Raw genomic sequence first — 24,676 nt, forward strand, 5'->3', positions numbered from 1 at the left:
AGAAGAGGTGAAGAAGGATGAACATTAATTGTATGCTTTGTAGATAAACAACAAGGAAGGCAAAATATGTCTGGTCAAACATTATAAAGTTTATAGCTGTGCAAACACATTCAAAGGACTTATATAATTAGCCACAGGTGTTCTCAGGGTGGGTGGGGGGAGATAACAGAAAAATGAAGCAGGCAGCGTTCTGCCCTGAGCCAGGCATCCCCAGCTCTTGGCCTCAAGGCCCTATATCGTCCTCTCTCCCAGAGGCCTGTTGCCAAGTATGTGTTTTTCTTGAGGCTAGATCTAAACATGCTTGGTAACTAGTAAAATTACCCATGGGTTATATTTTAAGTAATACATTGTTCTGAGGGACAGTTACAAATATACATATTTATATAGATAGATAGATATAGATATAGATATTTATATAAATAAAAGATATAATAACAAAATTACACATGAATATCATTTTGTGTATATATATGTGTATGTGTGTGTATATATATATATATATTCTGGCCACTTCCAACACTACTGCATTTTGGGTGCCTGAGTGGCTTAGTTGGTTGATTAAGTGTCTGCTTTTAGCTCAGGTTCTCAGGGTCCTGGGATCCAGCCTGCCATAGGTCTCCCTGCTCTGTGGGAAGCCTGCTTCTGCCTTTTCCTCTACCTGCCACTTCCCTTCTTGTGGTATCTCCCTCTCTCCTTCAAATAAGTAAATAAAATAAATCTTTTAAAAATAAAAATAAAATAAAATAAATACAACTGCATTTTGACTATTCTATTTTTTTCATGCTTTCAGTTACAATTTTTTCATGCCCTAGGAGTTATGTGTAGTATGTGTATCTTTTGTAAAAAGCATGTATCAACAGATGATCTGCAGTCAACAAAAGACATGTTTCAAAATATTCAAAGCAACTGTACTCACAATATCCTTGCAAATGAAATGCCTGAATGTCTAGCAATGAAGGAATGGGTCAGTTGTCACATATCCATGCAGTGAGATACCTCAGATCAATGAAAATAATCAGGAAATAGATAAATCATAAAGAATGAGTCTCATGAACATACTGAGAAAAACAGACACTGAAGAATAAAATCTGCATTACTGATTTTCTACAAATTCAAACACTAGATAAACTTCATCTGTTTTATAGATAAAGACAGTGATTACTTTCCAAACGTGGTCATTTTAAAGAAATATGAAGAGGCCTTCAGGTGTACTGGTAATTTGTGACTTTTTTTTTTTAAGATTTTATTTATTTATTTGGCAGACAGAGATCACAAGTAGGCAGAGAGGCAGGCAGAGAGATGAAAGGAAGCAGGCTCCCTGGTGAGCAGAGAACCTGATGCAGGGCTAGATTCCAGGAGCCTGGGATTATGACTTGAGACAAAGGCAGAGGCTTTAAGCCACTGAGCCACCCAGGCTCCCTGTCATTTGTGACTTTTAACCTGATTGCTGATTCCATTATATTGTTCTGCCCATTTATTGATCTACCCATTCTACACATGAAAATGATCTTTATTCTGGTAACAAAGTGGGTCATTTTAAGCACATGCCCTTTCAAACTTTAGACTGACAAATGTCTTATGATGTATTTTCCAAACATAAATCTTGCAATAGAACTGCTTCTCTATTATGGCTCAGTCATTAAGTGTCTGCCTTCATGTCAGGTCATGATCTCAGGGTCCTGGGATCGAACCCCACATCAGCCTCCCTACTCAGCAGGAAGACTGCTTCTTCCTCTACAACTTATCCTGCTTTTGTTCCCTCTGTTTCTCTCTGTCAAATAAATAAAAATATAATCTTAAAAAGAAAAAAAAAGACTCACTTCCTTATTAGTAGTTGCTGAGAAGGCAGTTTGTCCAATTTCTCTTTGTTATAAAAACACTGTACCCCAATATTCCTATAAGCAATGGCCACAATCACCACACTGTGGAAAGAACGAAGTTGGTCTTCAACAGACAAAAGGAAAAAGAAAATATGACCATATAAACAATGGAATATTACACCCCCATCAGAGAGGATGGATACCCAACTTTTGTATCAACATGGACAGGACTGGAAGAGATTAGGCTGAGTGAAATGCATCAAGCAGAGAAAGTCAATTATCGTATGGTTTCGCTTACTTACAGAGCATAAGGAATGACATGGAGAACATTAGGAGAAGGAACAGAGAAGTGAACTGGAGTAAATTGAAGTGGAGAAGAATCTTGAGAGACTGTGGAATCTAACAAACAAACAGGGTTTTAGAAGGGAAGGGTTAGTCTGGTGGTGGGTATTAAGGAGGGCATGTATTGCATGGAGCATAAACAATGACTCTTGGAACACTGAAAACATAAAAAAAAGTTAGATTACCTATTATTAGCTCTTAATTATATAAACTTATATGTTCTGTTTTATGATGCTAAGAAGGAATAAAATTTAATCTGTAAACATTAAAAAAAAAGAAAGAAAGTAAAACACTGTTTGATTTTTCTTCCACATTAGTTTTTTCCTGCTATTCATGTTTCTTTGCACAGTACCTCCAGAATACCTGTAGTTCCTGTATCGCATGTGTATAACCCAAAACAGTTTCAGGGACACCTGAATGATTCAGTCAATTAAGCCTCTGCCTTCAGCTTAGGTCATGATCTCTGGGTCCTGGGATCAAGTTCCACATCTGACTCCCCACTCAGTGGGAACTCTGCTTCTCCCTCTCCCTTTGTCCTCCACCCTGCTTGTGATGTCTCTCTCTCTCTCTCTCTCTCTCTCACACACACACACACACACACACACACACACACACAAACACATATACTCTCTTGCTCACTTTCAAATAAATAATAAAATCTATAATAATAAAAATTAAGAGTCTTAAAAATGATATTTTCTACTTATGATGGGTTTACTGGGACATAACTCCATTGTAAGTGGAGGAAGAACTCTAGTTGAATCATACAAAAAGGGCCACTTCACACTGACTTCTTTCGCTCTGAAATATGTATTTAGGATTCCTGCGTTATGTGTACATTTTGGATTATGCTATTTATGAAGGAAAATAACCTGCCATATTTTATTTTTTTTACCTTTTTTTTTTTAATTTAATTTCTTTTCAGTGCAACAGAATTCATTGTTTATGCACCACACCCATGCTCCATGCAATACATACCCTCTTGAATACCCACCACCAGGCTCCCCCAACCTCCCACCCCCCACCCCTTCATAACCCTCAGATTGTTTTTCAGCATCCATAGTCTCTCATGATTCATCTCTCTCTAAAATTTGCCCCAACTCTTTTCTCCTATCCATCTCCCCACGTCCTCCAAGTTATTTCTTACGCACCACAAATAAATGAAACCATATGATAATTGACTCTCTCTGCTTGACGTATTTCACTCAGCATAATCTCTTCCCATCCCATCCATGTGGATACAAAAGTTGGGTATTTATCTTTTCTGGTGGAGGCATAATACTCCATAGTGTATATGGACCACATATTCCTTATCCATTTGTTCGTTGAAGGGCATTTGGTTCTTTCCACAGTTTGGTGACTGTAGCCATTGCTGCTATGAACACTGGGGTGCAGATGGCCCTTCTTTTCACTACATCTGTATCTTTGGGATAAATATCCAGTAGTGCATTGCAGGATCATAGGGAAGCTCTATTTTTAATTTCTTAAGGAATCTTCACACTGTTCTCCAAATTAGCTACACCAACTTGCATTCCCACCAACAGTGTAAAAGGGTCTCACTTTCTCTACATCCTCTCCAACGCACGTTGTTTCTCGTCTTGCTGAATTTGGCCATTCTAACTGGTGTAAGGTGGTATCTCAATGCGGTTTTAATTTGAATCTTCCTGATGGCTAGTGATGTTGAATATTTTTTCATGTGTCTGATAGCCATTTGTATGTCTTCATTGGAGAAGTGTTTGTTCATGTCTTCCATCCATTTTTTGACATGATTATCCGTTTTGTGTGTGTTGAGTTTGAGGAGTTCTTTATAGATCCTGGAGATCAGCCTTTTGTCTGTACTGTCATTTGCAAATATCTTCTCCCATTCCGTGTGTTGCCTCTTTGTTTTTTGAGTGTTTCCTTTAATGTGCAGAAGATTTAATCTTGATGAAGTCCCAAAAGTTCATTTTTTGCTTTTTGTTTCCTTTGTCTTTGGAGACATATCTTGAAAGAAGTTGCTGTGGCTGATATAGAAGAGATTACTGCCTATGTTCTCCTCTAGGATTCTGATGGATTCCTGTTTCACATTGAGGTCTTTTATCCATTTTGAGTTTATCTTCGTGTATGGTGCAAGAGAATGGTCGAGATTCATTCTCCTACATATAGCTGTCCACTTTTCCCAGCAACATTTATTGAAGAGACTGTCTTTTTTCCACTGTATATTTTTTCCTGCTTTGTTGAAGATTATTTGACCATAGAGTTGAGGGTCCATATCTGGGCTCTCTAGTGGAACAGGTCTATGTGTCTGTTTTATGCCAGTACCATGCTGTCTTGGTGATCACAGCTTTTTATTAAAGCTTGAAATCAGGCAACAGGATGTTTCCAGTTTTGTTTTTCAACATTTCCTTAGCAATTCGGGGTCTCTTCTGATTCCATACAAATTTTAGAATTATTTGCTCCAGCTCTATGAAAAAAGAACCACATGTTCCTCTCAATTGATGCAGAAAAAGCATTTGACAAAATCCATCATCCTTTCCTGATTAAAAGGCTTCAAAATATAGGGATAGAAGTAACATTCCTGAACTTTGTAAAATCTATCTATGAAAAACGCACAGCAAATATCATCCTCAATGGGAAAAAGCTCACCGCCTTCCTGTTGAGATCAGGAACATGGCAAGAGTGCCCACTCTCACCACTCTTGTTCACACAGCAATCAGACAACAAAGAGAAATAAAAGTTATCCAAATTGGCAATGAAGAAGTCAAACTCTCTCTTCACAGACGACATGATACAGATGTAATGATGAAATGATGACATGATATGGAAAACCCAAAAGACTCCACCCCGAACTACTAGATCTCATACAACAATTCTAGGATTCTAGAATTCTAGAAATTCTAGTAATGTGGCAGGATACAAAGTCAATGGACAGAAATCAGTTGCTTTCTTGTACACTAACAATGAAAACACAGAAAGGGAAATTAGAGAATCAATTCCATTGACTATAACACCAAGAACCATAAGATAACTGGGAATAAACCTAACCAAAGAAGTAAAGGATCTGTACTCTAGGAACTATAGAACTCTCATGAAATAAATTGAAGAAAAGACAAAAAGGTGGAAGACAATTCCATGTTCTTGGATCAGAAGAATAAACATTGTTAAAATGTCTATACTGCCTAGAGCAATCTATATTTTAATGTCATTCTGAAACTGCCATATTTAAAACAAGGTTCCACCCACACATTCAAACGTTCCCTAATTATAACAGAATGTAGAGTGCTATAAACGTACCATGTTTGACTCAGAAGAAATTCTGTTTTAGGAATATAGATGATTTGAAATATTAGAAGTCTTTGCTATTGTACATATTAAAGCATTTACTGGTCTTTTAAAAAAATATTTCATTTATTTACTTGACACAAAGAGAGAGAGAGAGAGAGAGAGAGAGAGAGAGAGAATAAGCAGGGAAGCAGTAGAAGGAGAGGGAGAAGCAGGCTTTCATCAGAGCAGGGAGCCCATATGGGACTCGATCCTAGGATCCTGATACCATGACCTGAGCCTAAGCCAGACACTTAAGCAACTGAGCCACATAGGCACCCCAACTAGTCTTTTTAAAATAGAAATATAGAGGAATGCTTATACTGAAGAGTTGGAGAAACAATGAAATTCACTGCCTACTTGGAGATTTTTTATTTAACTCTACTGTTTTGCTCCACAAAAGGCAGAATTTTGCTTATAGCAAATGTGCCATTGAAACTAAGGTATGCTAAAACTTCTTTAGAGTAATCAAATTCTCATATGCTACAAGAGAAGTTAGATGCTTTAGAGTGAAACTATATGAAATAAATATTTTAAAAACTCACATAATTAGCCTAGCACATGTGTGCTGGGACCCTTCCCAAACCAAGGTGACAAGGGTAATTCACTAACCATAAGGTCTGAGTGGCTGTCTGGTTAGATTTGGGACTGCATCAGGAAGCATTTCATTTTCAGATACTCACTCTGCCAATTTGTCTCTAGTACCAAAACCTAGAGTCAAATGCAGAGAGTTACAAACCCAGAATTCAAATAAATCCAGATGAATTCTCTGGAAATATTTTCAAATATCTTAATCTTTCTACAGTTTATAATGCTTTCAATAGTCACCGAGACTCAGTGGTGCAAGAAGTGGATCTTCATCCCTCAGGAAAGCAGCCTGAGAATTTCGAAAGCTGATTTAGCTGCTTAATGATAGCTCAGAAGGAAAATAAGCAAAATGGGTTTTTATATTCTTGCAAAAGCTAATATGAGTATATTGGTTCTAGGAATCATCTCTTTATTTTATGCCTATTCCTGAAGACAATTTGGTTCAGAGGAACAGAATACAAACTTATATGACTATGTGAAAATTAATAGGTCTTTGATTTTTTTTTTTTTTTTTTGTAATTATAATCCTAAAGACATTTCTAGACAGGTCTTGGCCCAAGAGTTGCAAAACCATTGTCACATTAATGTGCTTGGTGCTCTGGGGTATAAACTTTCTGCAGTTGCCTCTATGGGACAAAATTGGTCCCTTTTCCCTGAAGGCCTCAAAAAGCTATAGAGTGTGACTGCCCTGTGCTCCAGCTTTCTGAAGAATAGGAGGGAAATTGCAGCCTATAAGAGCACCAGGTTAGTACAGGAAAAGCTGAGATGAAGCAGAACAAGGAGCCAAAGATGACAAGTTTCAGTCCTTTTTTAAGAAATTATAGAGATCTTTGGTGTGCAGGGCAGGTAGATAAATGAAATTAATGATTTGTGATATTTTATTGGTTTGGTGTTAGCACTGATGAATGAGCTGATGGAAAACAGTAGACCAAAAAATAAAGAAACAAAGATATAAGCAGCTCTTCTCCGAAATTTGGGAGGGAGGAAATGCACAAGTAATGTAGAAAAATCAGACGAAAGAAGCCAAGTACAGCAAAACCTTTAATGTGTTTCCCATCTGATTCCTTCTCTGCTCACTGACTAGTCACAGGTGATTTACACTCAGCCTCATCTGCCTGCACCGAAGCCAGTCAGTCTCTCTCTTCCACATGCCAACCCATGCAGGTGATGTTTTTGCATGCAAGAAGGGTCAGGAAATAAAATTTTATAATATTTAATCTGCTTCAGATCAATCTACGTAGCCAAAGGATAACAAAAATGCACTGAGAGATTGTTGGTTGGATTAAGCTTATTATATTACATCTTGTCATAATACTGCATATTTCAACACACATATTATTAGCTTTACTATGTAGATAAAAATACAGAAGTTTCTAAAGGTTGAATAATTAGTTCAAATAACCAGTAAGCAACTGGAGCAAGAACATGTTTTATTCTAGATTATGCTTCCTTTGGGGCTGAGGAAATGAGAGATTCTAGCACTTCTAGCACTTCGTCTTAAAGGACATGATAACCCAGTGATTTAGAGCTATCTATACCAGTTTGTGTCCAGTGTTGACCAAGCTATACTCCAGAGCTAGCCTGCACAGATCCACATCAGGAGACAGCTGGTCATATCTCTAACCTTCTCCTGTGCACACACATGGAAAACACTTAGAGAAGAATACCAGTTAATTCACATCCTCAACTGTTCAGCTTATCCTCCTTTGTATACTAGTTCTGCTGCATAGTTGTAATTTTGGTGAAGTGCAAATCATCATGTGTTATGAGCACTTTTTTTTTAGATCTATTTATTTATTTTAGAAGGGGAGAGAGATAATGAGCATGGTAGAATGGCAGAAGGAGAAAGAGAGAAATTCTCTAACAGACTGCACCCTGAGTGCTAAGTCCAGCAAGGGTGCTCCACCTCAGGACCCTGAAGTCACCACCTGAGCCCAAACCTGGATTCCAATGACCAACCAACTTCTTCACCACTAAGGTGCCCCTATGTGGGCCACCTTTGTTCCACATATTTAGAAAATTTTTCTTGTAGTCCAAGGCCATGAAAATCTTTCCCTATGTTTACACCAACATTTTTTAACTTTTACATTCCACAAATAGCTCTAAATCCATTTTAAATTAATCTGTACAGGTATGATATACAGATAAAAATCCTTTCTGTTTTGTTTTGTGCAGTAAAGATACCCAGTATTTCTACCCTCATTTTTTGCAAAAATATTTTTTCACCGCTCAATTGATTCCAGACTTTAGCTGAGAGTAGTCAGTTATATAAGTGTGGGTCTACTACTGGGCTCTCTAGTCTGCTTTGTTGGTCTTCTCAGGTATTTTTATGAAAATACCACATCATTTTGAACACAACAGTTCTGTAACATCGCTGGAAACCAGATCATGTAAGTTCTCCAAATTCTTTCTCTTTTAATGTTGTGAGACCTAATTTAGGGCCCTCGTATTTCCATATGAATTTTAAAGCTGTTTGGAAAAGTTTTGAGTTTGTTCCTGTAATTATGCTTCAGAAAATGGGAATCTGGAAATGCCTTTGGGGAGAAATCACCTCTTAATAATGTTGAGACATCTGTCACAAACAGTATTTCTTCTATATAGTAAGGTGTTTATATTCTCTTAACAAATGTTTTGCTTTCAGAGTACATTTGCCTTTTATCTTTCTACATTTATTCTTTTCTAAAGTATTTTTTAAAGATTTTATTTATTTATTTGACAGACAGAGATCACAAGTAGGCAGAGAAGCAGGCAGAGAGAGAAGGGGAAGCAGATTCCCTGCTGAGCAAAAAGCCCCTTATAGGGCTTGATCCCAGGACACTGAGATCATGACCCCAGCCAAAGGCAGAGACTTTAACCCACTGAGCCACCCAGGTGCCCCGATTATTATTTTTATTAACATAATTTACTATTAGTCCAGAAGTACAAGTCTGTGAATCATCAGGCATACATTTTCACAGCACTCACCATAGCACATATGCTCCCCAATGTCCATAACCCAACTACCCTCTCCATAAGTGATATTTATTCTTAATTATTTTATAATTTTAAGACATTACAAATGGATTTTTAAAATCCAATTTCTATTTGTTAGTTACTAGTACAAACTATGATATTGAAATGTGTATGTATTGATGTTTTGTCTTGAAATTATGTTAAACTCACATTACCAAGTAGGAGAGCTAAAATTTTCTGTATTCATAGTCAAATGATTACCTATACAAAAGTTCTAAGTGTCTGTGCATGTGTCTGCTAATGTAAAAGTGTTATATACACTTGCCTCCAAAGTAGTAATAAAGCAATTATAACTATTATGGTTATGTAAAAAGGAGATTACTAGTTCAGTTTTGTTAATTATTACAATATATAGCATGGTTAAGAACTTCAAAGAAAATCATTAACTATTATAACCTGAAGGAATCTTGGTTCTGCCCTTAATTAGCATCTTGAGCTCCCCAGGATCTATAACTTCTCTATCTTTCTATTGCATAATTTATAAAATAAGTATGGAAACAATAGCAGGAATTATTTTACAGGTTTGTGGTGGGGATTAAATCAGCAAATGTCTGCTAACACATTCAGAGCCACTAAATATTCAATTTAATAAATATAGTCATTGTTATTAGTACCATTAACCTAAGTCTCTGACACTGTTTTCTCATCTCACAATGGATGGAATAATACCAGCCACAATGGATGTTATTAGTATTTAATGGGATCCTGTGTACAGATCACTTGTTACTATGCCATGAATATAGCAATCAGTTATAAATACATACATATCCATACATATCCATATATATATACCCATATATGGGTATATATATATAATAACATTATGTATTTAAACAAAAGCATTATGATTTATTTATGGTCACTTCTATATACTTTCTTTACAGATCTACCACCAATGCCCTGTAAGTCTTCTGTTAAGTATTAGAAAGAACATTCTAAATGGGGTTTCTTTCTCAAGCTTACATTCCCTTCCTGAACTTCACCCCACTTCACCCAGACACATGTAGATCTTTATTAACATTATATTCCTTATTTCCCCTTCCTCATATTCTACTTCATTTTTCCATCGAGAGTCTCAATTTCTGCCATTTTTTCCCTGTTCATAAGAAGAGAAAAAATTCCTTAATCTTGCATTCATAACTTTTACATCAGAAACTACCCTCCCTTTTCATACTCAGCTGCCATTATGTGTATGATCCACTACTTCATGTTAGGGTTACTCACCACAGATGATGGAGTGTACACACATGTTCTCTTGCCTTTCTGTTTACAAAGTTCCCCATGGATATACTCAACAGAAACTTCATCAGGGAGATAATTTTAGTAATCAGCAAAAACTTATTTTCTGTCTCAAAAAACTTCATGAGATTACACAATTCACTAGAATCTATGTAATTTTTATTTGCTAAATTAAGAAGCTTAATAAATTCAATGTCACATTAATCAAAAGTTGTTGTTTTTTTTCTTTTAAGGTAATGCAATTAATCCTAAAATGACATAATGGAGAAAAGGAACAATGTGACAGAGTTTGTTCTACTGGGGCTCACAGAGAATCCAAAGATGCAGAAAATCATATTTGTTGTCTTTTTGGTCATCTACATCGTCTCTCTGGTGGGAAATGTGCTCACTGTGGTCACTATCACCGCCAGTCCATTATTGGGATCCCCCATGTACTTTTTCCTTGCCAATCTCTCTTTCATTGATGCCTGCTATTCTTCTGTTAATAACCCTAAACTGATCATAGATTCACTCCGTGAAAAGAAGACCACCACATTCAATGCATGTATAACCCAAATCTTTGGGGAACATTTCATTGGAGGTGCTGATGTCATCCTACTCACTGTGATGGCCTATGATCGGTATGTGGCCATCTGCAAGCCATTGCACTACACAACCATCATGAATCGGCAGATCTGTGGCCTGCTAATGGGAGTGGTGTGGGTGGGAGGCTTTCTTCATGCAGCCATACAGATCCTCTTTATCATCCCTTTACCTTTCTGTGGCCCTAATATCATAGATCACTTTATGTGTGATCTGAACCCCTTGCTCAATCTTGCCTGCACTGATACCCACACTCTTGGGCTCTTTGTTGCTGCCAACAGTGGTTTCATTTGTCTGTTAAACTTTCTCCTCTTGATGGTCTCCTATGTGGTCATTCTGCATTCCCTAAGGAACCACAGCTTGGAGGCAAGGCGCAAAGCCCTCTCCACCTGCGTCTCCCATATCACAGTGGTTGTCCTATTCTTTGTGCCCTGCATATTTGTGTACATGAGACCTGCAGCTACTTTATCTATTGATAAAGCAGTCGCAGTGTTCTACACTATGATAACACCAATGTTAAACCCCTTAATCTATACTCTGAGAAATGACCAGATGAAAAATGCTATTAGGAAATTGTGTAGTAGAAAAGTTATTTCAAGTGAGAATTAAATATGCCTGATGCTCAACATTGATGCAATGGAAACAAAGGCCAAAAGGACATTTTGGACGGACTTAACAAGGAATACTTACTGTATAAAGAAAATAGTAAGCTTCTGGGAATGACAGACTCTGCACTGTGTGGAACAGGAAAGTGTGGAAGAAAGTAAAAACCTAGTCGCAGACACACACACACACACACACACACATATACACGTTCACTATCTATAATTATACATCAGCCTTATACATCAAGGTTAATGTAACATGTTGCCTATAAAATTATGGTATTAAAGGACAATAGGATTATAAAAGCAAAGAGCGATTTAACCTCTGAGGGGTAACAAGAGCTCTCCAAAGTTTTCAAATTTCCTTGTAGCCTGAATGTCATTTTCTAATGCTCATGTCACCCATCTTAGGCTGCTAAACATTCAGAAAAAAAATGATGACTCAAATAAATTAACATCCTATTATTTAAGAGGAATTTCTATTTATAAAATAAAGTCGCACTCCATAGAGTACTTGACTACCTGTCCAAAATATTTTCAACAAGGCACCATAATGTCTGGGGCATAAAAAGTATTGATTGAGTGAATAATGTTATAAAGGAAGAGAGTTATAGTCAGGAAAATATACAGAAAAGCAATAGTACTAGAGACCAGGGGCTTATTTCTTATCTTTCACTGGTCTAGGCTCTGCCAATTCTAGCTAAATCTCTTTGAGAAAGTACAATTTTTTAAACTCTTACTTAAACTGTGTAATAAGAAAAAATTGAAACTGGGATCCTTAGTATTGGAGAAAATAGCTTACCTTGATACTCTCCCTGCTCTCAGCAAGATGTCATCATCATATAAATTTGATCTGTTCATGTCATTTTTCTCTGTTAATGATTTACTTCTTGGTAACATTTCATTATGAATTGTTGTTTTTAAAAAAACAACTGTTATCTACTCACAAAACAACTTCAGGGTAAATATATTCCATTCATTTATATTTGATCATATATCTCTCATTCATTCACCAATAGAAATTTCTTGAGCCAACAAATGTATCAGACACACTGATGGTTGCTGGTCTTCAGAGGTGAGTACAGAGGACCTAGGATCTTGCCTTCAGAGAGTTTTAGATCTACTGAGACACCCAGAGGGGAACAGAAAATAATAACGCCAGGGCACCTGGGTGGCTCAGTGGGTTAAAGCCTCTGCCTTCAAGTCAGGTCTTGGTCTCAGGGTCCTGGGATCAAGCCCCACATTGGGCTCTCTGCTCAGCAGGGAACCTGCTTCCTCCTCTCTCTCTCTCTGCCTGCCTCTTTGACTACTTGTGATCTCTATCAAATCAATAAATAAAAGCTTTAAAAAAAAAAAGAAAATGATAAGGCCATGTTATAATTGGGCAGGTGGTGGCAGCACAGGGGGAAATGAAAGATTGTTTGAGGGACACAAAACAAAGACCAGGGGGTCAGGAAAATTTCCCAGATGAAAACATATCAAAAAAAGGCAAAAATATTGATGGGGAATCATCAGAATGAATAAGCATATGTCGGCTGAGAGGATTCCTAGGAGAGGATGCATAACAAAAGTGGGAGGGGGGTGAAAAAGAAAAATCTAATCGTTTCACTACATTGTGGCTACTGGCTCATCTATTCATTCAATAATTATTATTGAGCTTCTACTGTTTGTTGGGTTATAAGCCAGACACGGAACTCCTAAAAGTCTAGTTAGTAAGACATGAAACCAGAAAGTTAGTGACAGGAAAGATCAAGAAAAGCCTCATATCTGTGATGGAGCTGAATGCCAAGTACTATGGGGAACACATTGGAAGGGTCTTCATATCTTTTCATGGCCTGTAGCTCATTTCTATTGTCAATGAATAATACTCCTCTGTGTGATGTTGTGGTTTATCTATCCTCACTTTCTGAAGGACGTCTTGGCTGCTTCTAGGTGTACGGACCATTGTGAAAAAAGCTGCTGTTAAATGTGTGCAGGTGTTTTTGTGGACATAAATTTTCAACTTTTTGTGTAAAAAATCAAGGAATAGGATTGCTAATTGTTTTAGTTCTGTAAAGGCTGACAAATGGTCTTCCCAAATGACTGCACCATTTTGCTTTCCCATCAGCAATAAATGAGAATTCTTGTTGTTCCACACCCTCACTAGCATCTGTTGGTGATAGTGTCCTACATTTTGGCCTTTCTAATGGGTGAATTGTTAAAAAAGCAAATAAGAAAACAAAAAACAAACAAAAACAAACAAACAAACAAACAAAAAACCCACCTCCTTTGAGTCATTTTCTTATCCAAAATGTGCAGATTAATTAATTCAAGAAGGCTCATGGACTTGAAGCCAATTGATCCAAACCTCACAATTAAAATATGACAGGTTTGGAATCTATGCCATGTTTGACCTGACTTAAAGATGTTGAGTCCTATCCATCACTATGAATTCTAATATCAAAAAAGAGTGCTCTGGTTAACTTATGTTGAACTCTACATACAAAAACATTCTTACATAAAGTCCAATTATTCCAAGGGCATGGGGTCATTACCCACAGTTTCTGAGGAGTGAGCAATGGAGCCAGAATTGTCTGTTGGAATATTGTTTCCTTTGTTCTTTAGGCCTGAGGACTCACATTTTACAAGTTGACCCTGACAGTTCAGAGAAACATGTGAATGCCAGTTTTGTGGGTGGGAAGTAGTGACATAACAGACATATGTTCCCACATGATAAGGGAGCAAACATGGAAAACAGAGAATCATCCCTAAAGAGTCTGGGAAGCTACTAAGGGAAGAAGAACTAGAAGGAATAAGTTTCAAAATGGGGTATATTTACAATTGTTAGATCTTCTTGATGGATAGACCCTTTGAGAATTGATATAGTGTATTTCTTTAACTCTGACTATAGTCTTTAGTTTAAAATCTAATTTATCTGTTCCAGATGTATTCTTAGGTTGAAAATGGGTCTCTTGTAGACAACATATGTATTGGTCCTGTCATTTTATCCAATCTACAAATCTGTGCTATTTTATGGGTGCATTTAGGCCATTCAGGGTTTGAGTGATTATTCAGAGATATGTTTTTATTGAAATCGTGTTACCTTTGAAGTCTTTGTTTCTGTAGATTGTCTCCATAAATTTCTCTTTAATGAAATTCTTGGGCTTTTTTCCTCTTTTATCGGACCCCCCCTTAATATTTCTTGTAGTGCCAGCTTGATGGTCACATACTCTTTTAAAGCTTGCCCATCTTACCCATGCATTTTGAATGTCAGTCTTGCTAGGTAAAGTATTCTTGGCTGCTTGTTATTCTCATTTAGTGCCCTAAATACATCTTGCCAGCCTTTCCTGCTTGCCATGTTTCTGTGGACAGGTCTGATGTTATTCTGATGGGCTTTCCTCTGTATGTATGGAATCTCTTCCCCCTAGCTGTTTTCAAGAACTCGTGTCTAAAATTATGATTCAGCATTTTCACAATAAGGTGTCTGGAGGTCTTTCTAGATTCTGTGATCTTAGGGGGAGACTGTTCTGCCACAGGGAGATTCAAATCAAAACCACATTGAGATACCACCTTACCCCAATTAGAATGGCCAAAATGGGGGAGGAATCAAGATGGCAGAGAAGTAGCAAGCTGAGACGACTTCAGGTAGCAGGAGATTAGCTAGATAGCTTATTTAACCATTGTGAACTACTACAAATTCAATGGGAAATCAAAGAGAAGAAGAGCAACAATTCTAGAAACAGAAAATTGACCACTTTCTGAAAGGCAGGACTTGAGGAGAAGTGAATCCAAAGTGACAGGAAGATAGATGCAGGGGAGAGGCCAGCTTCTGGCAAGGGGTGGAGCAACAGAGCTCAAAAGCAGGACTTTTAAAAGTCTGCTCCGTGGTGGGACATTGCTCCAGAGGCTAAACCAGAGGGAAGCCCACACGGGGTCAGTGTAACCCCAGGTCCTGTGGGGTCACAGAAGGACTGGGGGCATCTGAGTGTCACAGAGCTCGCAGGTATTAGGGTAGGGAAGCCGGCTACAGCGACAAAGCCAAGGAGTGAGCTCTCATCTCGGGGTTACCTAGAACCGGTCGCAGGCTGGGTGAGCTCAGAGCATGGCCAGAGGCCACGGAAATGGAAGTGACCAGGCGCTTTTCTCCATGTGCGAGCATTTGAGTGCTTTCCTCCAATCGCAACCAGAGGCCAGGGAGTGGGGGTGGTTGGGCCTCTGAGGGCACACTGAGGAGCTGGACCCCAAGCTCTCAGCTCCTCAGGGCTGGAGATTGGGAGGCCGCCATCTTCATTCCTGTCCTCCAGAACTCTACAGAAAGCACTCAGGGAACAAAAGCTCCCGAGAGCAAATTTGAGCAGATTACTTAGCCCAGCCCCTGGTAAGGGCAGTGCAATTCAGCCTGGGGCAAAGACACTTGAGAATCACTAGAACAGGCCCCTCCCCCAGAAGATCAACAAGAAACCCAGCCAACACCAACTTCACTCACCAAGGAGAACAGCGAAATTCCAGAGGAGGAGAAAGCAAATCTTATCTGGACAAAATAACAAGGCGGAAAAACTCACCACAAAAAAAAAGAGCAAGAGGCAGTACTGAAGGCTGGGGACCTAATCAATACAGACATTGGTAATATGACAGATCTGGAGTTCAGAATGATGATTCTCAAGGTTTTACCTGGGCTCGAAAAAGCCATAGAAGATATTAGAGAAACCCTCTCTGGAGAGATAAAAGATCTTTCGGGAGAAATAAAAGAACTAAAATCTAACCAAGATGAAATACAAAAAGCTATTAATGAGGTGCAATAAAAAATGGAAGCTCTTACTCCTAGGATAAATGAGGCAGAAGAAAGAATTAGCGACATAGAAGAACAAATGACAGAGAATAAAGGAGCTGAGAAAAAGAGAGACAAGCAAATACTGGACCACGATGAGAGAATTCGAGAGATAAGTGACAACATAAGACGACACAACATTAGAATAATCAGGATTCCAGAAGAAGAAGAAAGAGAGAGGGGAGCAGAAGGTATATTGGAGAGAATTACTGTAGAGAATTTCTGTAATATGGAAAAGGGAACAAACATCAAAATCCAGGAGATGCTAAGAACATGCCTCAAAATCAATAAAAATAGGTCGACACCTCATCACCGAATAGTAAAATTTACAAGTCTTAGTGACAAAGAGAAAATGCTGAAAGCAGCCCAGGAAAAGAAATCTGTAACATACAAGGGTAAAAACATTATATTGGCAGTGGACCTATCCACAGAGACCTGGCAGGTCAGAAAGAACTGGCATGATATATTCAGAGCACTAAACGAGAAAAACATGCAGCCAAGAATACTAAATCCAGCTAGGCTATCATTGAAAATAGAAGGAGAGATAAAAAGCTTCCAGGACAAACAAAAACTGAAATAATTTGCAAACACCAAACCAGCTCTACAGGAAATATGGAAAGGGGTCCTCAAAGCAAAGTGAGACCCTAAAAGTAGTAGATCAGAAAGAAACGGAGACAATATACAGTAACAGTCACCTTACAAACAATACAATGGCACTAAATTCATATCTCTCAATAGTTACCCTGAATGTTAATGGGTTAAATGCCCCCATCAAAAGACACAGGGTATCAGAATGGATAAAAAAACAAAACCCATCAATATGCTGCCTACAAGAAACTCATTTTAGACCCGAAGACACCTCCAGATTTAAAGTGAGGGGGTGGAAAACAATGTACCATGCTAATGGACATCAGAAGGAAGCTGGGATGACAATCCTTAGATCAATTAGATTTTAAGCCACAGACTACAATAAGAGATGAGGAAGGACGCTATATCATACTCAAAGGGTCTGTCCAACAAGAAGACCTAACAATTTTAAATATCTATGCTCCTAACATGGGAGCAGCCAGCTATATAAACCAATTAATAACAAAATCAAAGAAATACATTGACAATAATACAATAATAGTAGGGGACTTTAACACTCCCCTCACAGAAATGGACAGATCATCTAAGCAAAAGATCAACAAGGAAAGAAAGGCCTTAAATGACACACTGGACCACATAAACATCACAGATATATTCAGAACATTCCATCCCAAAGCAACAGAATACACATTCTTCTCTAGTGCACATAGAACATTCTCCAAAATAGACCACATCCTGGGTCATAAATTAGGACTCAACCGGTATCAAAAGATTGGCATCATTCCCTGCATATTTTCAGACCACAATGCTCTGAAGCTAGAACTCAATCACAAGAGGAAATTTGGAAAGAACCCAAATGCATGGATACTAAACAGCATCCTTCTAAAGGATGAATGGGTCAACCAGGAAATTAAAGAAAAATTGAAAAAATTTACGAGAACAAATGATAATGAAAACACAATGGTTCAAAATCTGTGGGACACAACAAAGGCAGTACTGAGAGGAAAATATATAGTGGTACAAGCCTTTCTCAAGAAACAAGAAAGGTCTCAAATACACAATCTAACCCTACACCTAAAGGAGCTGGAGAAAGAAGAACAAAGAAATTCTAAACCCAGCAGGAGAAGAGAAATCATAAAGACCAGAGCAGAAATCAATAAAATACAAACTAAAAAAACTAATAGAACAAATCAACGAAACTAGGATCTGGTTCTTTGAAAGAATTAATAAAATTGACAAACCCCTGGCCCGACTTATCAAAAAGAAAAGAGAAAGGACCCAAATAAATAAAATCATGAATGAAAGAGGAGAGATCACAACCAACACCAAAGAAATACAAACAATTATAAGAACATACTATGAGCAACTCTATGCCAACAAATTTGACTATCTGGAAGAAATGGTTACATTTCTATAGACATATAAACTACCACAACTGAACCAGGAAGAAATAGAAAACCTGAACAGACCCATAACCAGTAAGGAGATTGAAACAGTCATCAAAAATCTCCAAACAAAAGTCCAGGGCCAGATGGCTTCCCGGGGGAATTCTACCAACATTTAAAGAAGAATTAATTCCTATTCTCCTGAAACTGTTCCAAAAAATAGAAATGTAAGGAAAACTTCTAAACTCATTTTATGAGGCCAGCACCACCTTGATCCCAAAACAAGACCACGATCCTATCAAAAAAGAGAATTACAGACCAATATCCTTGATGAACACAGATGCAAAAATTCTCACCAAAATACTGGCCAATAGGATCTAACAGTACATTAAAAGGATTATTCACCATGACCAAGTGATATTTATTCCAGGGCTGCAAGGTTGGTTCAACATCCACAAATCAATCCATGTGATTGAATACATTAATAAAAGAAAGAGCAAGAACTATATGATACTCACAATAGATGCTGAAAAAGCATTTGACAAAGTATAGCATCCCTTCCTGATTAAAACTCTTCAAAGTGTAGGGATAGAGGGCACATACCTCAATATTATCAAAGCCATCTATGAAAAACCCACTGCAAATATCATTCTCAATGGAGAAAAACTGAAAGCTTTTCCGCTAAGGTCAGGAACACGGCAAGGATGTTCCTTATCACCACTGCTTTTCAACATAGAGGCTAGAAGTCCTAGCCTCGGCAATTAGACAACAACAACAAAAAAAATTAAAGGCATCCAAATTGGCAAAGAAGGAGTCAAACTATCACTCTTTACAGATGATATGATACTATATGTGGAAAACCCAAAAGGCTCCACTCCAAAACTGCTAGAACTTGTGCAGGAATTCAGTAAAGTGTCAGGATATAAAGTCAATGCAAAGAAATCAGTTGCATTTCTTCACATTAACAACAAGATAGAAGAAAGAGAAATTAGGGAGTCAGTCCCATTTACAATTGCACCCCAAACCATAAGATACCTAGGAATAAACCTAACCAAAGAGGCAAAGAATCTATATTCAGAAAACTATAAAGTACTCATGAAAAAAATTGAGGAAGACACAAAGAAATGGAAAAGTGTTCCGTGCTTCTGGATTGGAAGAACAAATATTGTGAAAATGTCTATTCTACCTAAAGCAATCTACACATTTAATGCAACCCTTATCAATATACCATCCATTTTTCTCAAAGAAATAGAACAAACAATCCTAAAATTTACATGGAACCAGAAAAGTCCCCGAAGAGTCAGAGGAATGTTGAAAAAGAAAGCCAAAGTTGGTGGCATCACAATTCCAGACTTCAAGCTCTATTACAAAGCTGTCATCATCAAGACAGCATGGTACTGGCACAAAAACAGACACAGAGATCAATGGAACAGAATAGAGAGCCCAGAAATAGAGCCTCAACTCTATGGTCAACTAATCTTCGACAAAGCAGGAAGGAATGTCCAATGGACAAAAGACAGTCTGTTCAACAGGTGGTGCTGGGAAAATTGGACAGCCACATGCAGATAAATGAAATTGGACCCTTTCCTTACACCACACACAAAAATAGACTCGAAATGGATGAAGGACCTCAATGTGAGAAAGGAATCCATCAAAATCCTTGAGGAGAACACAGACAGTAAACTCTTTGACCTCAACCGCGGCAACTCCTTCCTAGGAACATCACCAAAAACAACAGAAGCAAGGGCAAAAATGTGCTATTGGGATTTCATCAAGATCAAAAGCTTTTTCACAGCAAAGGAAACAGTGAACAAAACCAAAAGACAACTGACAGAATGGGAGAAGATATTTGCAAAGAACTTATCAGATAAAGGCCTAGTATACAAAATCTATAAAGAGCTTAGCAAACTCAACACCCAGAGAACAAATAATCCAATCAAGAAATGGGCAGAGAACATGAACAGACATTTCTGCAAAGAAGACATCCAGATGGCCAACAGAAACATGAAAAAATGCTCCACATCCCTCGGCATCAAGGAAATACAAATCCAAATCACAATGAGAAACTACCTCACACCAGGCAGAATGGCTAAAATTAACAAGAAAAGAAATGTCAGATGCTGGCGAGGATGCAGAGAGAGGGGAACCCTCCTGCACTGTTGGTGGGAATGCAAGCTTGTGCAACCACTCTGGAAAACTGTGTGGAGGTTCCTCAAAAAACTGGCCTTTATCAAAATCAAAAGCTTCTTCACAGCAAGGGAAACAGTAAAAACAAACAAACAAACAAACAAACAAACAAAGAGGCAACCCACGGAATGGGAGAAGATATTTGCAAATGACAGTACAGACAAAAGGTTGATATCCAGGATCTATAATTAACTCCTCAAGCTCAACACACAAAACAGACAAGCATATAAAAAAATGGGCAGAAGATATGAACAGAGACTTCTCCAATGAAGACATACAAATGGGTATCAGACACATGAAAAAATGTTCATCATCACTAGCCATCAGGGAGATTCAAATTAAAATCACATTGAGATATCACTTTACACCATTTAGAATGGCCAAAATTAGCAAGACAGAAAACAACATGTGTTGGAGGGGATGTGGAGAAAGGGGACCCCTCTTACACTGTTGGTGGGAATGCAAGTTGGTGTAGCTAATTTGGAGTACAGTGTGGAGATTCTTCAAGAAATTAAAAATAGAACTTCCCTATGACCCTGCAATTGCACTACTGGGTATTTACCTCAAAGATACAGATGTAGTGAAAAGAAGGGCCATCTGTACCCCAATGTTTATAACAGCAATGGCCATGGTCGCCAAACTGTGGAAAGAACAATGATGCCCTTCAGCGGATGAATGGATAAGGAAGATGTGGTCCATATACACGATGGAGTATTATGCCTCCATCAGCAAGTTGAATACCCAACTTTTGTAGCAACATGGACGGGACTGAAAGAGATTATGCTGAGTGAAATAAGTCAAGCAAAGAAAGTCAATTATCATATGGTTTCACTTACTTGTGGCATAAGAAATAACACGGAGGACATGGGGAGATGGAGAGGAGAAGGGTGTTGTGGGAAATTGGAAGGGGACGTGAACCATGAGAGACTATGGACTCTGAAAAACAATCTGAAGGGTTTGAATTGGCGGGTGGGTGGGAGGTTGGGATACCAGCTGGTGGGTATTATAGAGGGCATGGATTGCATGGAGCACTGTGTGTGATGAAAAAATAATGAATACTTTTATGCCGAAATTAAATAAAAAAATAAATTAAAAAAAAAAAAACCCTGAAAATAGAGCTACACTGTGACCCAGCAATTGCACTACTGGGTATATATCCTAAAGATACAAACGTGGTGCTTTGAAGGGGCATGTGCACCTGAATGTTTATAGCTGCAATGTCCACAATAGCCAAACTATGGAAAGAACTAGATGTTCATCAACAGATGAATGAATAAAAAAGATGTGGTATATATACACAATGGAATACTATGCAGCCATCAAAAGAAATGGAATCTTGCCATTTGCAATGACGTGGATGGAACTAGAGGGTATCATGCTTAGCGAAATAAGCCAATCAGAGAGAGAGAGAGACAACTATCATATGATCTCCCTGATATGAGGAAGTGGAGATGCAATGTTGGGGGGTTAGGGGGTAGGAAAAAGAAAAAATGAAACAAGATGGGATTGGGAGGGAGACAAACCATAAAAGACTCAATCTCAAAAAACAGATTGAGGGATGCTGGGGGGAGAGGCGGCGGGAGAGAGTGGTGGGGATATGGACATTGGGGAGGGTATGTGCTATGATGAGTGCTGTGAAATGTGTAAACCTGGTGATACACAGACCTGTACCCCTGGGGATAAAAATATGTTATATTTTTATTTAAATAAATAAATTTAAAAAAAAAAAAGAATGGCCAAATTAACAAGACAGGAAACAACGTGTGTTGGACAGGATGTGGCGAAGGGGGAACTCTCTTATACTGTTAATGGGTATGCAAGTTTGTGCAGACACTTTGGAAAACAGATTCCTTGTGAATATTCCTTATGAACTTAAAAATAGAGCTTCCCTATGACCCTGCAATTGCACTACTGGGTATTTACCCCAAAGATACAGATGTAGTGAAAAGAAGCGCCTTCTGAACCCCAATGTTCATATCAACAATGACCACAGTTGCCAAACTGTGAAAAGAACCAAGATGCCCTTCAATGGATGAATGGATAAGGAAGATGTGGTCCATATACACTATGGATTATTATGCCTCCATCAGAAAGGATGAACCCAACTTTTGAATCAACATGGATGAGACTGGAAGAGATTATGCTGAGTGAAATATGGTTTTGCTTACTTGTGGAGCATAAGAAATAACATGGATGACATGAGGAGATGGAAAGGAGAAGGGAGTTGGGGGAAATTGGAGGGGGAGATTAACCTTGAGAGACTGTGGACTCTGAAAAATAATCTGAGGGTTTTAGAGGGGTGGTAGTGAGAAGTTGGGTGAGCTTGGTGGTGGATATTATGGAGGGCACCTGTTGCATGGAGCACTGGGTGTGGTGCATAAAAAATGAATTCTGGAACACTGAAATGAAATTGAAAAAATTAAATTTTTTTTAAAAATAAATAAAAATGGGGTATAAACCCAGTTGTGGTGAGTGGTAACAACTACATTTACTGTGAGAATTGTCACTCCTGAGTACAGGGAAGAACTGATGATCCAAGTTTTATGCACATTGACCACTACTGATGGTACATAATGAATCCACAGAGCTTTGGTCAGAGATTATGGAATTTCAAGGACAAGTCAGTTTATCTCTTGATTCAATTGTGAAGTCACATACTTCACAATTTCCAAAAGAAAATATTATATATGTCTTTTACCATACTGCTGAGAAGTTTATCACATTGTATTATTGGCAGTTTCTTCCTCTTTAGTAAGAATAGTGTGCCATTGTATGGCTCTACCATATTTTATATACTTATTCTAGCCAATGGCATTGGAATTTTCTCCAGTTAGTGGCCCTAGTGAATGATGAAATGTGAACATCAATCTTTAAGCCTTCTTGAGGACATAGGTTATCATTTCTCTTAGATTGATACCTAAGAGTGGAACTGCTGACTTACATGTTGTGTATTTTATTTTTTTATTTCTTTTCAGCGTAACACAATTCATTGTTTTTGCACCACACATAGTGCTCCATGTAACATGTGCCCTCCTTAATACCCACCACAAGGCTCCCCCAACCTCCCACTCCCCACCACTCCAAAACCCTCAGATTGTTTTTCAGAGTCCATAGTCTCTCAAGGTTCATCTCCCCTTCCAATTTCCCTCAATTCCCTTCTCCTCTCCATCTCCCCATGTCCTCCATGTTTTTTGTTATGCTCTACAAATAAGTGAAACCATATGATAATTGACTCTCTGCTTGACTTATTTCACTCAGCATACTTTCTTCCAGTCCCTTCCATGTCGCTACAAAAGTTGGATATTCATCCTTTCTGATGGAGGCATAATACTCCATAGAGTATATGGACCACATCTTCCTTATCCATTCATCCGTTGAAGGGAATCTTGCTTCTTTCCACAGTTTGGCGACCATAGCCATTGCTGCTATAAACATTGGGTACAGATGGCCTTTCTTTTCACTACATCTGTATCTTTGGGGTAAATACCTAGTAGTGCAATTGCAGGGTCATAGGGAAGCTCTATTTTTAATTTCTTAAGGAATATCCACACTGTTCTCCAAATTAGCTACACCAACTTGCATTCCCACCAACAGTGGAAGAGGGTTCCCCTTTCTCCACATCCTCTCCAACACACGTTGTTTCCTGTCTTGCTAATTTTGGCCTTTCTAACTGGTGTAAGATGGTATCTCAATGTGGTTTTAATTTGAATCCCTCTGATGTCTTGGGATGATGAACATTTTTTCATGTGTCTGATACCCATTTGTATGTGTTCATTGAAGAATTGTCTATTCATAACTTCTGCCCATTTTTTTGATATGATTATCTGTTTTGTGTGTATTGAGTTTGAGAAGTCCTTTATAGATCCTGGAGATCAACCTTTTGTCTACACTGTCATTTGTAAATATCTTCTCCCATTCAGTTGTCTGCCTCTTTGTTTTGTTGACTATTTCCTTTGCTGTACAGAAGCTTTTGATCTTGATGAAGTCAGCAAAATTCATTTTCGCTTTTGTTTCCTTTGCCTTTGGAGACATATCTTGAAAGAAGTTGCTGTGGCTGATATCGAAGAGGTTACTGCCTATGTTCTCCTCTAGGATTCTGATGGATTCCTGTCTCACATTGAGGTCTTTTATCCATTTCGAGTTTATCTTTGTGTACAGTGCAAGAGAATGGTCAAGTTTCATTCTTCTACATATAGCTGTCCAATTTTCCCAGCACCATTT

The 24,676-nt window shown here is 38.2% G+C and overlaps 1 protein-coding gene and 1 long non-coding RNA gene across 2 annotated transcripts in view; both read left to right on the forward strand.

Moving 5' to 3' along the window:
* The window catches only part of LOC309873033, a 697,683-nt gene that overhangs the window by 664,147 nt on the left and 8,860 nt on the right, over positions 1 to 24,676 (forward strand). The window lies entirely within an intron of this gene.
* On the forward strand, positions 10,563 to 11,492 carry LOC309872945 (olfactory receptor 4C46-like; the record flags this gene model as incomplete). Its single annotated transcript, XM_082747911.1, has 1 exon — positions 10,563 to 11,492. One exon carries the CDS (start codon positions 10,563 to 10,565, stop codon positions 11,490 to 11,492), a length of 930 nt encoding a protein of 309 aa, XP_082604037.1.

Source organism: Mustela nivalis (assembly GCF_964662115.1).
Source record: "Mustela nivalis genome assembly, chromosome: 9".
Taxonomy (NCBI): domain Eukaryota; kingdom Metazoa; phylum Chordata; class Mammalia; order Carnivora; family Mustelidae; genus Mustela; species Mustela nivalis.